The sequence below is a fragment of the Somniosus microcephalus genome, chromosome 5 (genome assembly GCF_052327205.1).
Source record: "Somniosus microcephalus isolate GS21.2 chromosome 5, FLI_Smic_1.0, whole genome shotgun sequence".
NCBI classification, from domain to species: Eukaryota; Metazoa; Chordata; class Chondrichthyes; order Squaliformes; family Somniosidae; genus Somniosus; species Somniosus microcephalus.
In genome coordinates, this window is record NC_140991.1 from 23,043,845 (window position 1) to 23,059,898 (window position 16,054).

The 16,054-nt window shown below is 42.7% G+C and overlaps 1 protein-coding gene across 7 annotated transcripts in view; it reads left to right on the top strand.

Moving 5' to 3' along the window:
* nktr (natural killer cell triggering receptor) overlaps positions 1-16,054 on the top strand; it is a 281,979-nt gene that overhangs the window by 149,951 nt on the left and 115,974 nt on the right. The window contains exon 1 of one of the 7 annotated variants that reach the window (XM_085987428.1): positions 13,703-14,289. The exons of the other annotated variants lie outside the window; for them this stretch is intronic. Within the exon in view, the coding sequence (XP_085843554.1) occupies positions 14,159-14,289 (131 nt within the window). The 5' untranslated portion in view covers positions 13,703-14,158. Of the gene's footprint in view, positions 1-13,702; positions 14,290-16,054 lie in introns of those variants that run through there. 7 annotated transcript variants of the gene reach the window in all.

The following is a 16,054-nucleotide window of genomic DNA, read 5'->3' on the forward strand; positions in this document are numbered from 1 at the left end:
TGGTAGCGGAGAAGGTTGATGTTGTGTATTGGGACTTTCAAAAGGCGTTTGACAAAGTATCACATAATAGACGTTAGCAACATTAAAGCCCATAGGATTAAAGGGGCAGTGGTAGCATGGATACAAAATTGGCTAAGGGACAGAAAACAGAGTAGTGATGAACAGTTGTTTTTCAGTCTGGAGGGAAATATACAGTGGTGTTCCTTAGGAGTTGGTATTAGGACCACTGCTCTTTTTGGACTTGGGTATACAGGGCATAATTTCAAAGTTTGCAGATGATACGAAACTCAGAAACTTAGTAAACAATGGTAGTAACAGGATAGTGACAGACGCGTGGCTGATGACATTTACCGTAGAGAAGTGTGAAGTGATGCATTTTGGTAGGAAGAATGAGGAGAGGCAATATGAACTAAATGGTGCAATTTTAAAGAGGCTGCAGAAACTGAGACTCCTCAGGGTGCATGTGCACAAATCTTTGAAGGTGGCAGGACAAGTTGAGAAGGCTGTATTTATTAAAAAAAAAAAAAAAGCATATGGGATCCTTGGCTTTATTCATCGAGGAATAGAGTACAAAAGCAAGGAAGTTCTGCTAAACCTTTATAAAACACAGGTTAGGCCTCAGCTGGAGTACTGTGTTCAATTCTGGGCACCACACGTTAGGAAAGATGTCAAGGCCTTGGAGAGGGCGCAGAAGAGATTTACTAGAATTTTTGTATTAATTCACGGGATGTGGGCGTCACTGGCAAGGTCAGCATTTATTGCCCATCCCTAATTGCCCTTGAGAAGGTGGTGGTAAGCTGCCATTTCGGAGGGCAGTTAAGAGTCAACCACATTGCAGTGGGTCTGGAGTCACATAGAGGCCAGATCGTGTAAAGACGGCACATTTCCTTCCCTAAAGGACATTAGTGAACCAGACGGATTGTTACGACAATCCGATAGTTTCATGGTCACCATTACCGATACTAGCTTTTTATTCCAGCTTTATTTAATTAATTGCATTTAAATTTGCCAGCTGCCGTGGTGGGATTTGAACTTTTGTCTCCGGATCAGTAGTCCAGGCCTCTGGATTACTATTCCAGTAACGTTACCACTATGCTACCATTCCCATTAAATAATACCAGGGATGAGGGACTTCAGTTATGTGGAGACGCTGGGGTCGTTCTCCTTAGAGCAGTGAAGGTTAAGAGGAGATTTGATAGAGGTGTTCAAAATCATGAAGGGTTTTGATGGCGTAAATAAAGAGAAACTGTTTCCAGTGGCAGAAGGGTCGGTAACCAGAGGGGACACTTTTTTAAGGTGAACCAGAGGCAACATGGGGAAACATGTTTTGACATAGTGAGTTGTTGTGATCTGGAATGCACTGCCTGAAAGGGTTGTGAAAGCAGATTCAATAGTAACTTTCAAAAGAAAATGGGATATATAGAGGAAAGATATTTTTTTTTACAGGGCTATGGGGAAAGAGCAGGGGAGTGTGATTAAATGGATAGCTTGACCAAAGAGCCGACACAGGCACAATGGGCTGAATGAACTTCTGTGCTGTATTATTCTATGATTCTATCTCTGTGAAAGCCTTAAGAGCTTTACCTGGCAGAATCCAGCTGTTTGAGATCCTGTGGTTGTAAGATTGCAGTGGCCATGTGGCAGCTTAGCAGACAGATCATTTAAATGTTTTATTGCACAGAACACGTCAAAAATGGCATGTATTCTGTAGCATTCCCCATTAATTTCCCTGTGCCTGTGTGATATCGCAGCTGGAAGTGGAAAAATTCCATTGTTTGGCTTATCTTGGGGATGAGTATAAATTCTGTCATGAAGCTTGTTAACGGTTACATAGTCATAACTATAGTCCTGACAGGCTCACTGGAAGATCACTCACTGTTGCAGTGATGATTATTCTTTCTCCTTCATGGGCATGGGAGTTCTTACTATTACTGCAAGTTATATCCTACCTCCAGTTTTATTTTCAAATTTCAAGAATGCATAGATGGTAGAAATTTCAGGCGGTGAGTAGATCATTCAGCCCGTCGTGCCTGTGTTGATGGTACTGGTTCATTGTTTTGTGAATGGGTGCAGGTGCATCTTGCACCAGCAGTTTTAATTTGCTTTTAGGCTAGCACGCAGTAATAGCGCATTACTTATTAAAAAGTGAGAATATTCTGCGACAAATGCACCAGATTCTGCATGGACCGATAAACTGACCATAATAGTAATGAGCTTATTATGCTATGATTTCTGTGACATGTATATGCAGTAATAAGGCATTTGCATCCATTTCACCTTGATAATCTCCACCAGCGCTCCAAGGTAGTGGCCTGTCATGTGTCAGTTCCAATGTAGCGGTTGAAACCAACACAGCACTGTGGAACACAAGATATATTGTGGCGTGTATTGAACAAGCTGTTGGGTATGTGATCTGTCCAAGTGGAAGATGGTGAGGGGCCAGGCTCCTGATCTGCCGATCCTGCTTCCCAATCAGCTGCTGCCGATCCCGCTTCCCAGCTATTTCTCCCCACACTGTACACTGCAGGAAACAGGAGAAGGCACTTTGCAGCCTTCCGGACTCAATATCGAGTTCAACAATTTCAGATCATAACCTTGGCCCCCATTAATTTTTTACCTGTAATTTTTCCACTCCTTTTCCCCCCCCCCCCCCTTTCCTTTTGATTCACTCTCGCACCTGGCAGCTATCTCTTGCCCTGCCAGCACACTTCACACCTAATCTCAGCCTATTACCATCTCGTCTGGCTTCGAACACCTTTTATTGTCGCTTCTACTACTTTTGTCTCTTTCACTTCTTTTGTCCGATCGCAGCCCTGCCTTCGATCCATTTTCTTTTCTTTCCAGTTTTGAAGAAGGGTTCGACCCGAAACGTCAACTCAAATTTCTCTCCACAGATGTTGCCTGACCTGCTGAGTTTTTCCAGCATTTTCTGTTGTTATTTCGGATTTCCAACATCCGCAGTATTTTGCTATCAAACAGGAGAAGAATTGGGTTTCAGAGGCAAATGAGACAAGGGTGAAAACGAGGGACGGAAAATTAAGCCGAGAGGAAAAAGCAAAAGTGGGGGTAGGTAGTGGGGGAAGAGGCAAGCGCAGAGCAACAAGCAGATGTGAGGGAGGGGAGAGGGAGAAGAAGTGGAATGAGGGAGTGGGGAAAAGAAGTGGGGAGAAGGGGAAGTGAGGGTTAAGAGACAGAAAAAGAGTTCATTATTTCTCAGGCCATCAGTCTGTTTGCAGCTTTGGCAACATGATTATTCAGCTTAACACAGTACTGAGCAGCAGGTTCAACATTGGGAAGACCAAAGCCATCATCTCTGTACCCTTGCCACCGATTCCATCCCCTACCCCAGCCACTGTCTCAGGTTTGCAACACCGCCGTCCTAAGCTGAGCTTTGGACCCCATTTCCTCGCCATCACAAAGATGGCCTACTTCCACCTCTGTAACATTACCAGTCCTGCTTCAGCCCACCTGCCGCCGAAACCCACATTCATGCATTTATCACCTCCAGACTTGACTATTCCACTGCTTTCCTGGCCGGCCTCCCAATTCACACCCTCCTTAAATTTTAGCTCATCCAAAACTCTCCTGCCTATATCCTGTTCCGCGTAAATTCCCGCTTACTCATCAGCCCTGTACTCGCTGGCCTACCTTGGCTTTCGATTCCCACAATGTCTCAAATTTAAATTCTCATCCTTGTGTTCAAATTCCTTCATGGACTCGTCCCTCTATCACTGTAACCTCCTCCAACCTTCCAAAAAAATCTGCATTCCTCCAACCCTGGCCTCTTGTGCACCCCCACTCCCTTCGCCCCACCACTGGTGGGCATGCCTTCAGCTGTCTCAGCCCTGCACGCTGGAATTCTCTCCCTAAATCTCGCCGCCTCTCCACCTTTCCTTTTTCAACAACCTCCTTAGAACCTACCCCTGACCAAGCTTTTATTCATCCCTCGTAATATCACTTTCTTCGGCTCAGTATCAATTTTTGTCTGATCATGCTTCTGTGAAGCGCCATGGGGCATTTTTCTATGTTAAAGGTGCTATTTAAATGCAAGTTATTGTAAACAGCAACATCTTGCACTTGTATAGCATCTTTTAAGATAGTGAAACATCCCAACGGATTTCATAAAGTAGGGGCTGGACCCAAGCAGGAATGAGGAGTTGAGTTAAGGATGTTGGCCAAGAGGTAAGGAGGTTTTTGAAGGTGGGGAGAAATGTGGCAAGGCAGAGGAGTTAACAAAGAGTGCGCTAGAGTCTTGGACAAAGTGACTGAAGGCTCTTAACATTAGAGGGACACCCTAGACCAGACTGGTGAAAAGTGGAGACAGACTTCTGGACAAGTTGGATTTTATGTAGATTGTAGCTTGGGAGACCTAATGAGAGCATTAAAGAATTTGAGCATGGAGGTGATGGATGCCAGTGGGGACCAGGCAGGACCAAAGTGCATTATTTTCGAGACCTGTCTTAATGATGGATTGAATGTGGGGTTTAGAGCTCACTTCAGAGTGGAATAAGGCATCAAGGATTCAGTCTTGGTCGGCGTTAAGCTGCATCCACAACTTTAGTGTCAGACACCAAGCAGCAGACTTGGAATCGAGGGTGATGGGAGGTAAAGCTGGGTATCAGCATATATATGGAAGCTTCTTGCCAAAAAGCAACATTTAAATAGGTATAGGAAGGGGACAAGGATGGAAGCGTGGATAAGAAGAGAAGCCATTCCATGAGTTGTGTTGGCTACTTAGAACAAGTAGGACTAGAGCTATGTGAGGGTGGTAGTGCGGAGAAGTGGTACAAAAGGACAGTGTGGTCGAGTATGTCAAAGGCCACAGAGAGGTTAAGGGGTATGAAGAGGGATAACACACAGCGAGTTGTAAGCAGAGTCGAGTGCCAATGTCATTCGAGAACCTTGGAGAGGAACGGGAGGTTGGAGACTGAAGAGCAAAAGGATTGCAAGTAGGCTTTTTCGAGAAGGATGCTAGCGGTTTTGAAGGGCATCTGCAGGTCATTACAGATGCACCATGGATGGCGCTAGTGATTTGTCACAGTGTGACATCCATGACAAATCCCATTATTTTCACAACCTACCATGACAAGCATGATTTCCTTCCCCAAGTAGGTTAAACGTCTAGTTTGTGCAAGGGTTTAAACAAATTAAGGATGTTTCCAGCTTAGTGCATTGTAATTTTCTCTAATCCTCATTTTAAAAAAAACAGGTGCCAATCCGTACGGTGAAATAACAAGGATTGCACATTGTTATTCACAATGCAGAATAGATGTGTATTTATGTCCTTGAGAGTTTCTCTCCATTGTAAACTCAGACATACTAAACTGGCCAAGTTCAAAGCAGCAAGCTTTTATCATGATTTTCAAAATCTGATTAATTTTAATTAAATGGGATTTAAAGTATGTTTGTTATCGCCGTTATAAATCGGGGGATTTCTTACATTTGAAGGAGATTAATGCACGTTTGTCAGTGATGCTCCTTTTTTTAAAGAGGAAAATTATTTATGCTCGAACAGTTTTAAATTGCTGTAAAATGTGACTTAAATACTATTGCTAATTGTAATGCAGTGGACTATAGGGGGAAATTGTCAACACCACTTTCCCCTCAACTATCCCCCGCCCTAAACGTGGAAGATGTAGTACTATAGAAATGTCAGAATTACACAGAACTGCTTCTCCCGTGAATCTTTGCAATTTAGGTTTGAGTTTTCTCACAACTATGGCAAACCACGGGTGCGATCTTTTATTTCTCCCATTATGTAGAGAATAACAGGTAGGTGAATATTACCTTGTGTGGCTTATACACCTTTTATATTCTACAAATAACGCCATTAAGAGGTAGCACAAGAGCTATTTGTTTCCCATTTTAGCTATGTTAAAGATAGCTTGGTTGAAACCTTGTTTTTCATATCCCAACTCCAAGATATAAGTAACTTGTATGTCAAACTGATCAGCAGGCCTCTCTCTGCTGAGATCTTTCCTTGCATGGTGAAAGCTCTTTTTTTTATTATGTGCAGTTTTCTTTTTAAATGTTTTTTTTGTATTTTGTTTTTAGAAATGGTTTACCAATAGGTTTGAAATGGTGGTAATTCTGAGTGCGCTGTCTTCTGAACTTTATCTCTTCTGAAGGGAGGAGAGTTGTTCAGAGCCCGGGATTTCAAATGACATTATCCAGTGAGGAGATGCAGATATTGAATGTCAGTGCACTTTATCAGAAGCAAAAGTAGAAGACTGTCGAAAGTAGAATTTCATGATGGAAACCAAACATTTTTTCTGTAAATACAGTAGTTTTTTTTGACTATATGCACCAAAAAAGTAATTTGAAAAAATGAAACTCAAGATTATTTAAACTAAATAATAAAGTCCTAACATTTTGCCATTGCTTTTCATTTAGAACATCAGTTCCAATCTGATGGCTAGTTTTCAAGCCAACATAAATTAACTACTTTGTTACTGTTAGTTTTCTTTTAGATATTGTTAGATGTCCAGTTATTCTAATTGAGCATTTTTAAAACTGATACAAAAGCTTCATAAGCATAGCAGTCGAGCTATGGCCCTTAGATTCCTGTGATCATAGATTTCCTACCTCAGAATTATCAAACATTGGAAAGAACCTGTAACAGATATTATTGTAGTAGATGTCAGTTCTTCATTTCAGCATCCTCCACACATCATATCACCGAAAAATCACCTGCGACAGTCGTACTTTGGCAGATTTCTCAAAATTGGGACATTATCCAAGTTGCCATGCCCACTCCTGCAGGCCATAATGGCTGCACCCCCCCCCCCCCCCAATTCAATTATAGCTGAGGTTAGAAGGCATACCTCTGCTGGTCTTTCCAAAGGAGTTGGTTTGAAAACAAAATAATCCTGCTTGGATTTTCCCATTGATTTGATGGGTAAATGCATCAGCTGGTGTGGCGCTGAACCATACAAACTTGGTTTGGTCTTTCATCTAGCTGATCTCACCCAGGCAACATTAGAGGCAAAGAAATAGGCGGGGGTGGGGGCACGGGAGAAAACCAGCCATGGTTCTTAATCCTGATGGCTATACCGTGAATTGCATTGATAGGTGTATTTATATAGACATCAGTTAAGACCATTGGATGATTGGATTTTGCTGTCATGCATCCTATGGTCAAAGAGCTCCCAGGTGTACTTGTGAAAAAGGACCACTTACATGACTGCTGATGTCCATGGAAACATATCTCAGCATGAGTCATTGTTTCCAGAGAGTAGAAGATCAAAAGACGTGGTGGGTGGGGTCAGTGACTGTTTGCTTGATGGGATTTAAATACTGTTCCAACTGCGGTCAAACTTTTGCAGTCTCTGATGGGCATGACTTGTTGCTGCTGGAGCACGATGTGGCTTTGTGATATATTTGGTTCTCAGCTTGCAGCTAGTGGGCCTGATTGTAATGCCTACAGGCCGTCACCTAAGACCACATGCATCTCAAGAGTTAGCACAGCTGGTCTTCAGCTTCTGATATAGGACCACCCAAAGCCTTGTCTGACAATATGAGGGTTCACTAGTAGCAACCCTGGTCAGTGTCAACCAATAAAGAGAAAGAAGTGACCGATGATGGCGACCAGCAACAAGTGCCTCTGCACGATAGATGCAATTCCCAATGCATAGCTGAGAATCACCTTTGCATTCCCTGAGATGCCTACCATAGTGAGCTCTCTCCATGCTATTTGTCTCTGTTGCCATCATGTTCCATCGGCTGTTTGACAGAAGCACCATTTTGGAAGTATCGCTATCTGAGAAAGAACTTGCGAGTGGTTGAGATTCTTCTTGACTCGTGAACTATCATGAAGTGTTAAATCCCTTAAAGTGAACTGAAGGAACTATTTATCCATACCTTTCATGGACATTCAACCTAACCGCTTACCCTGGAAAATTTATAGATCTCCAAGGTTAGGGCCAGAGACTTGCCAGGAAGAAAAGAAAAAAGCCATTTATTTGACTTTCCTTTGCAGAGGTCTACCTCTATTCCTTCCTTGATGTCTTCAATATCAGGATGGTCCACAGCCTCAAAGTAGCTACCAGCATGCTTCAGCCCTGACTTTGTTCTAGGTGTTGCATAGCTTGCCAATGCCAACCTTTGTAGATTTCATCTCGACCAAGGGAGGTTTGGGGGCAGATTAAAATAACACCTTGGTTCTGGCCAAGATAGACAGCAACTGTTTCAGTTGTGATCCCAACGTGACGGCACTTATGCTCAGAATCCAAATCCTGCTCACTGGATTGGGAGTCTAATTAGAAGGAAATATGGGGTGGGACTTTTAGAACATAAGAAAAAACAAATGAGAAAAGTCCATTTAGTCCATCATATCTTTGTACCTAGTCTTACTTTGAATGTCCAGAATGATTTTGCTGCTGTGATCCCACTGGAAAATTGTTCCAAACTTCTTTTGAGGGTCCCATGGAATGTTAGAATGTAGATTCATACCTGTGATTCCCCTCTTGCTGAATTTTTGATCTTCATGATGCTACCTTTGGGAAGCACTTCTGCTTTTGGAGGAAGTCCTAGGGATAGACAACCTACAACAGGCTGTGGTGGATGTACAAGCTAGGTTCCTAACTTTATTCCCCAGAATTTTGCTCCATTGATGGGCTTCATTTGTATCTCGGCTTCCCTCAAGCTATAGGACAAGCCATTTCACACAACTTTTGATGGAAGTGGGGCATCTCATCACAAGGTACTTACTGATCACGAAGGCCCTTCGGCCCATTTAAATTCATTCACCCAGAAAGACCTTGTAGTTCAGCGCTTTAAAATCATTCAGCAGAGATTTCGCCGGGAACCCTTTAGGGCAAACCTGAGATAACACTAACCTCCCACCTACAGGTTAAGGCAGCCCTTTTTTGACTTCCTCAGGTCCTAAAACCAACACTTATACTAAGCTTGGACTAATGTTTGTTCATCAAAACCCTCCTGTTCTGTTTCCAGCTTCAATCCAAACACCCAACATGGTACTCACTGCCAACTGCACTCAAATTGGGGTTGGGGATACTTTTTTGGCAGCAAAATGGGAGAAGATCATATCAAGCTTGGGTCAGGGAAGCCGTTACCAGGCATTACATTTCAAGTTGGACCTCTCCCTCCCTTATACACACTTCAAGAGATTTCTCTGGTCCATTCATCTTGAGAGATTCCAAGTTGATGCCTTTGCCAGCAGAAATCGGTGGTGAAGCAGGTTCAAAACCAGTTTTAATTATCTCAGATAATGGAGCTAACTCACACTTCAGCTCAGGATATGTTTCCCTGCAGCCATGTCTTTGATGTTGATAACAGATGCTCCATACAAGACTGCAGCGCTCACATTCAGGAATCTTGAACCCAAAATCCATGGACTCCCAACTGGATTCTAACTTCGAGTGGTACTGTTGACTAACGCTAACTGGCAGGTTCTAGTCCGGGGCTAAAACTAGACAACGTGACCGTAGTGAGATATGTCAGTAAATGGGGTGAAACCTGACCGCAGTCTCTCCATCTGGATGTGGCATTTGTTGCTCCTTGGTCTAGGAAACGTGCTGTGATAATACGGAAGTGGACTACAGCCAGACAGCAAATGAGAATGTGGGTCACCCAATGGAGTTGAGTACATTTTCAGGACACAGAGCTATCCACCAAAGGATTCCCTTCCATTAGCGGAGAATCATCAACTGCTTTTGTTCGAGCACAAATCAGGCTGGAGGCCAGATGAACTCTTAGTGTAAATATGTGTTCCTGCACACTGTCCTTCATGAGTTTTGGGCAGAAGGAACTGTGTTATGAGAAGTAGGGATAGAAACAAGGAAGACTATTCTTCATCACAGCGACCACATACAATCCACATTATGGATGCCATCTATTTAATCTCCAAAGAAAGGTTTTTGAGAAGTTTCTCCTTGTCTTCAAAAGGTTGCCTCAATTGAAGAAAACTCCAGAATATCATATCTAACTTTACACCCCACATCATTAATCTTTGACTAGTTGCCATCCTTGTCATTGCATTTCCATGACTCCAACAAGGTAGGAACCATTGTGTGTCACCAGCATTCAGTTATTTATATCTGTACTTATCTATGTAGCTCTCAGTCCCATTCCTAACCACATATTCATCAAATCCTATTTTTAAATGGTATTAATCAGAATAAAATTAACATTAGCTGCGGGTTTCTTCCATAGGTCCTTTGCTTTCTGGGGTTGAACGAAGAAATATTTCGAGCCTTGCCTGGGTTTCTTAATTTTGAAGTTGTGTGTTTTAACCTTACTGCCAAATTAAGCCTTTTGTCTACATTATCCTTTCTTAGCTTTTTAAAAACCCGGATGATGACCTGTCTTGTGAAAAGAAGGTCCGTTCTTTCCCTCTAACTGGAGGCCTAAGTCTTATAATCATGCTTGTTATTCTTTTCTGAACCTTATCCAGTGCACAATCATATTTTGAACTTAGGGTGGCAAAAACTGCACAAGTAGTGTAAATGTGACCTCACTAAAGGTTAGATTAGCCGCCTTCACTTACAGTTCCTTCAGATGCAATCCAGTTCACCTTGTTGATGAGCTCTTCACATTGACATAACTTCAATGAAAGGTACACACCCCTGCCTCCTTTTTAAAAAAAAAAAAAAAACAATCCTTTCACTTCTGCATCTTTGTAAAGCGCTCTAATTTGGGACACAATTCCCATAAATGTGTACAACCTTACATTTACACTCAAATTTATCTGCTGTTACTTAGTCCCATCCACTTAATTGGCCCTGATCCTATTGAATGTTAAGATCTCCCACACCTGGCCACATATCTTTGTATTATCACCAAATGCTACAATGCACAAGAAATGTCCTTCATATCCTCTCAGAATAGTATTAACAAAAGAGACCTAGACCATACTCTTAATAGTATGAACACAGGAGACACAGAGTAGACCCAATAATTGAATTGACAGCACTCTTGAGCAGACCCCTGTGAAAGTCCCTTAGTCAGAGTTTTCTGATTTTACATACAGTAACTTTCTGTTACAAACCCAGTTTTCAATTCAAGCAACTAATTTTTCATTTATTGTAAATAGTGCATTCCCAGTCTTTGTGCTGCTGAAGAGGGATGGCCTTTGATAACTGTGTGTCCAGATCTTTCATTTGAATTCAAGCTTCTGCTTGATGGCTTAACTGTTGAAGAATGTTTTCTAGAACAAGACCTTCCTTCCTTGGGAATAGACATTTTATTTGCTTCTTTATTGCTAGAAACAACGTACAATATTAAGTGGAAGAAGTCTGCCCATTAGTACTTAATATCTCTTCCGTTTTCGAGTATCTTCAACACCTAGAATTTTTTGTGAAGGATGATCTTTCCCCATTGTACCCCATTGGTTTGTCCATGAAACTTTTAACTTGGTTATTCATAAGTTGAGATTCTCGTACGGTCACATTTTTATTCTGAAAAACCGCATTCCTCAGGGCTCTGGTTTCCACCTGTCAAGTCTGCACTCTTCAGGCATTAGTTACTGAGCAGCACTGTTTTATATGACAGTGATCAGGCAGGGCTCAGACCCTATTCTAGATTCTTACCAAAGGTCATCTCGCATTATCACCTGCAGCAGAACTCGCCACATCCTTTCATCATCTGCTTTATCATAGGAACAGGAAAAGGCCATTTAGCCCCTTGAGCCTGTTCCATTAGATCATGGCTGACCTTTGCCTCAAATCCATTTACCCGTCTTTGATCAATATTTCTTGATACCATTGTCTAACAAAAATCTTATCAATCTCAGTCTTGAAAGTTTCAATTGTCCCAACATCCACAGTCTTTTGGGGGGAGAGAGTTCCAGATTTCTACTACCCTTTGGTGTGAAGAAGTGCTTCCTGACATCACCCCTGAATGGCCTAGCTCTAATTTTAAGATTATGCATTCTTTGTTCTGGATTCCCCCACCAGAGGAAATAGTTTCTCTTTATCTACCCTTTCAATTCCTTTATTTTATCATTTTAAACCTTGATTTGTTCACCCTTCAATCTTCTGTACTCAAGGGTTTACAAGCCAAGTTTATGCAACCTGTCCTCATAACTTAATCCTCTCATCCCTGGTGTCATTCTGGCGAATCTGTGCTGCCAATATATCCTTCCTGAGGTGCGGTTCCCAAAAACTGAACACAGTACTCAAGGTGGGGTTTGACCAAGGCTCCGTAAAACTGAAGCATAACTTCCTCCCCTTTGTATTCCAGCCACTTTGAGATAAAAGGCAAATATCTAATTAGCCTATTTGATTGCTTTTTGTACCTGTTCACTAACTTTTAGTGATTTGTGTACACGGGCACCCAAATCCCTTTGCTGCTCCACAGTCCCTAGTTTCTCTCCATTTAGAAAATACTCTGATTTGTCTTGACTCCAAAGTGGATGGCCTACACTTCCCCACATTGAACTGTCTTTGCCACAGTTTTGCCAGCTCACTTAATCTGTCTTTATCCCTCTGTAACTTCTTGCTCCCGTCTGCACTACATACTGTGCCTCCCAACTTGGTGTCATCTGAACTGGATCCATATTGTCTATTACCATGTCCAATAGACATTCTTCATATGTAAACCTAGTCAGTGACTGGTAGCAGGTTCATATTACCATTAACACCTCTTGCTTATCCATGTTTCTGTTTTTTACCGCTTCAAAGCCGATTGGGGTTTTGTGCAGACTTCGGATGTCCTGGATAGTGACTCTTGCCGTATTCCTCCATCATAGTCGTCCAACTTGGCCATCTTTTCCTAAAAGGTGACGATGATTGGCACACTGTTTTACAGGTCACACCCTAACCCAGTGCTTCTACTTAAATTGAAGGCAGGCTTCGCGGGAACTTTATGCCCAACCCCATGCCATACTATGGGGCTTGGCAAAACAAGTTACCTGCTCTTCCATCTTTGTTATCAGCAGCTGCCTTTCTCTTTCAAGCCACATTCCTTTTGGAAGGACATGCGAGGATTTTGCCCCCCTTCTCGCCTCAGTCCCAGACACTTGACTTCTTTACATTGAACTTGCATGTTGCTATTCCAGCGCCTGTCTCAATACACTTCGCCTCAACTGCTGCCGTCACTGAAACTTTTCATTTATTTTTGAAGCCCAATGCTGAATTCTTGTGCTGCCGATGCTGTTGTTAGGCTTTGCACGCTTGCATGTGTTTTCACACTGTAAAACTGAGAAGAACATGATGTACGTCGCTTGGCTGCTGAAGCTCCCATGGGAATGAATGCAAATTACGGACCTTTGCGGTTCATTCTTGGATCACGTGCCTCATGATAAATATATGCGAACGATTACAGTAAGTACAGCTCATATTTTATAGCCTATCTGTTCATTGACTACACCAAAATCTCAGCTGTAAGCCACAAGTATATTGTTTTTTTTGAATTACAAAATTAGAATGTAAAGCTCTCAAAGTGTGATTGAAATAATAGCCTATGTATAATATCGTGTCAAATTAAAGGCTGGCAGATTGAAAGAGCTGATCTTTGGCCTTGCTGTTGAGCCATCAATGTTGCCCTTCATCTGGCAAACTCTCTCAGCAATTTTAAAGGCTGGTGTCAAACCATTAACCTTTCTCCGACATGAGGAGAAAGATGCAGTTGTACCCAGAAGTCTTCGCACTGCGTCCTGGAGTGGACGAGTAATTCTTCCCCAACCGCCCGGGTGTCCCCCCCCCCCCCCCCCCCTCCCTTCCTGAAGGCAGTGGCTCCTGCTGGATGGGGGGCACGGCAGTGGGTATGGTTCCACAGGTGCCAGCAGCCCTCTGGAACCTCACCCGTGACCATTCAAACGTGTTGGCGATGCTGGAAATTCTGTGGCACGCTTGGCAACTGATCCATGGAAGAAAGTTGGTAATGGAAGGCTTGAAGAAGGCCACAGACTGCTTGCCAAGCTGAATGCAGATGTATAATGGTTCCATTGGGATGGGAATGGGAGGCGATCGCAATAGATAGAAAATTAGCTTGGTCATAGGAGGGAAGAGAAGAAAGAATGAATAAAAACATTAATTTGTAGACTTTGTATAGAAGCTGATTAAAGTAACATAATCTGAAGAAAAATTTTAGAGCCCTCTGTCTACAAGCTTCAAGTACATTTTAATATGATCTGTTTTCGTGCATCGCATTTTTTGACTGCTTAAAAAACTATCCTCTAGTGTTGTGTTGACTTTTGATGTCTTGTGATTTAATGTTATATGTAAAAAAGAAAATTGGATTTTTTTTTGTCTGGAATGTATTACAATTTTTCTCTTGCCATTTTTGTGTAAAATTTACAGAATCAGTGTTACATCCTACGCTGCAAAGGTAATGTGCCATTACTCTAAGGCTGTCCTTATTTGCTCAGTATGTTGATTTCTTTTGAAAACAAAATGTCTTTGCACTTTCTCAATCATTGTGGAGGGAGGGCAATGGGTCACAGAAAATCAAAAACTATTTGTGATTCTTCTACCACCTAATTGGGTGTGTGTGGGGGTGGGGGGGGGGGGGGTGGTGCAGGTGGAGTAAAGAGAAAGAGAGAATAGACATTCTGTTAGACCAATGCCAGCATTATCCAGAATGCAAAATACAGCAGATGCTGGAAATTGGAAATAAAAACAAAAAATGCTGGAAACACTCAGCAGGTCGAGCAGCAAGTTTCAGGTCGCTGACCTTTCGCCTGAAACGTTAACCTTATCTTCCCCTCTCCACCGATGATGCCTGACCTGCTGAGTGTTTCCAGCATTTTCTGTTTCTAAAAGCAGCATTTACCAGCGCTGCCTCGTGTATATAGTATAGCTGGCACAGTGCAGGTGCCACTACCATTAAACGGCTAATGTAGGAGAAGAGAGACGCAGTCACTAACCTAAGCAAACATCCCAGCATTCACTTGAGGCTGTCAACTGGGCAAACATAGAAGAAGATAGGAGCAGGAGTAGGCCATTCGGCCCTTCGAGCCTGCTCCACCATTCAACGAGATCATGGCTGATCATCCAAACCCTAACACCCAGTCCCTACACCGACAGCCATCCCACACAAGCCCTATCCCCGTAACCCCACGTATTTAATCCCCCCTAACACTAAGGGTCAATTTTTTTTTATCATGGCCAACCAACCTAACCCGCACATCTTTGGACTGTGGGAGGAAACCGGAGCACCCGGAGAAAACCCACGCAAACACGGGGAGAATGTGCAAATTCCACACAGACAGTCACCCGAGGCCGGATTTGAACCCGGGTCCCTGGCGCTGTGAGACAACAGTGCTAACCACTATGCCACCGTGCTGCCCAAGCTGGGTTGCTGGCCTCCTGGGTTGCTGGCCTTAGCAGAGCCCAATGAGTTTGTCTTTGGTTGCCGCCAGCTGTTCAAGACTCTCCTACCAGCAGCCATTATCACTAGTGGAAGATTGGCACAGTATAAAACCAGCCATGAGCTCTTCAAAGCACTATCAAGCCTGTGGTGGTTTTACCATGGGACCTGTACTTGAGTCCTGTATTGCTAGTATAAGACTGATAACAGTCTAGCACTTGTACCTATCACTAAGCTAGTGTACTTCACTGTGATGGCAACTGGCTTCCATTCTTCAGTGTTTAATAATAAAGGTGAAATAATTTCATTAAAAAAAAATATATATTAAAAGTTTTTTTGCCAAATGAGGTGATTCTAATTGAGGCATTTAAAATGATTAAAGGATTTGATAGGATAGATAAAGAGAAACAATTGCCCTGGCGAAGGTGTCCATAAAAAGGGGACATAGCTTTAAAATTAGAGCTAGGCCGTTCAAGGTTGATGTCAGGAAGCACTTCACACACAGGGTAGTGGAAATCTGGAAAACTCTCCCCCAGAAAGCTGTTGAGGTTGGGGGTCACTTGAAAATTTCAAACATGAGATTGATAGATTTTTGTTAGGCAAGGGTATTAACGGTTATGGAATCGAGGCAGGCAGATGGGGTTAACATACAGATCAGCCGCGATCTCATTGAATGGGGGAACAGGCTTGAGAGGGGCTGTATGCCTACTCCTGTTCCTATGTTTCTAAATACTGTTTCTGTAATGGATCTTCAAGGTTTCACAGGTTTAGCTATTATTTTGTG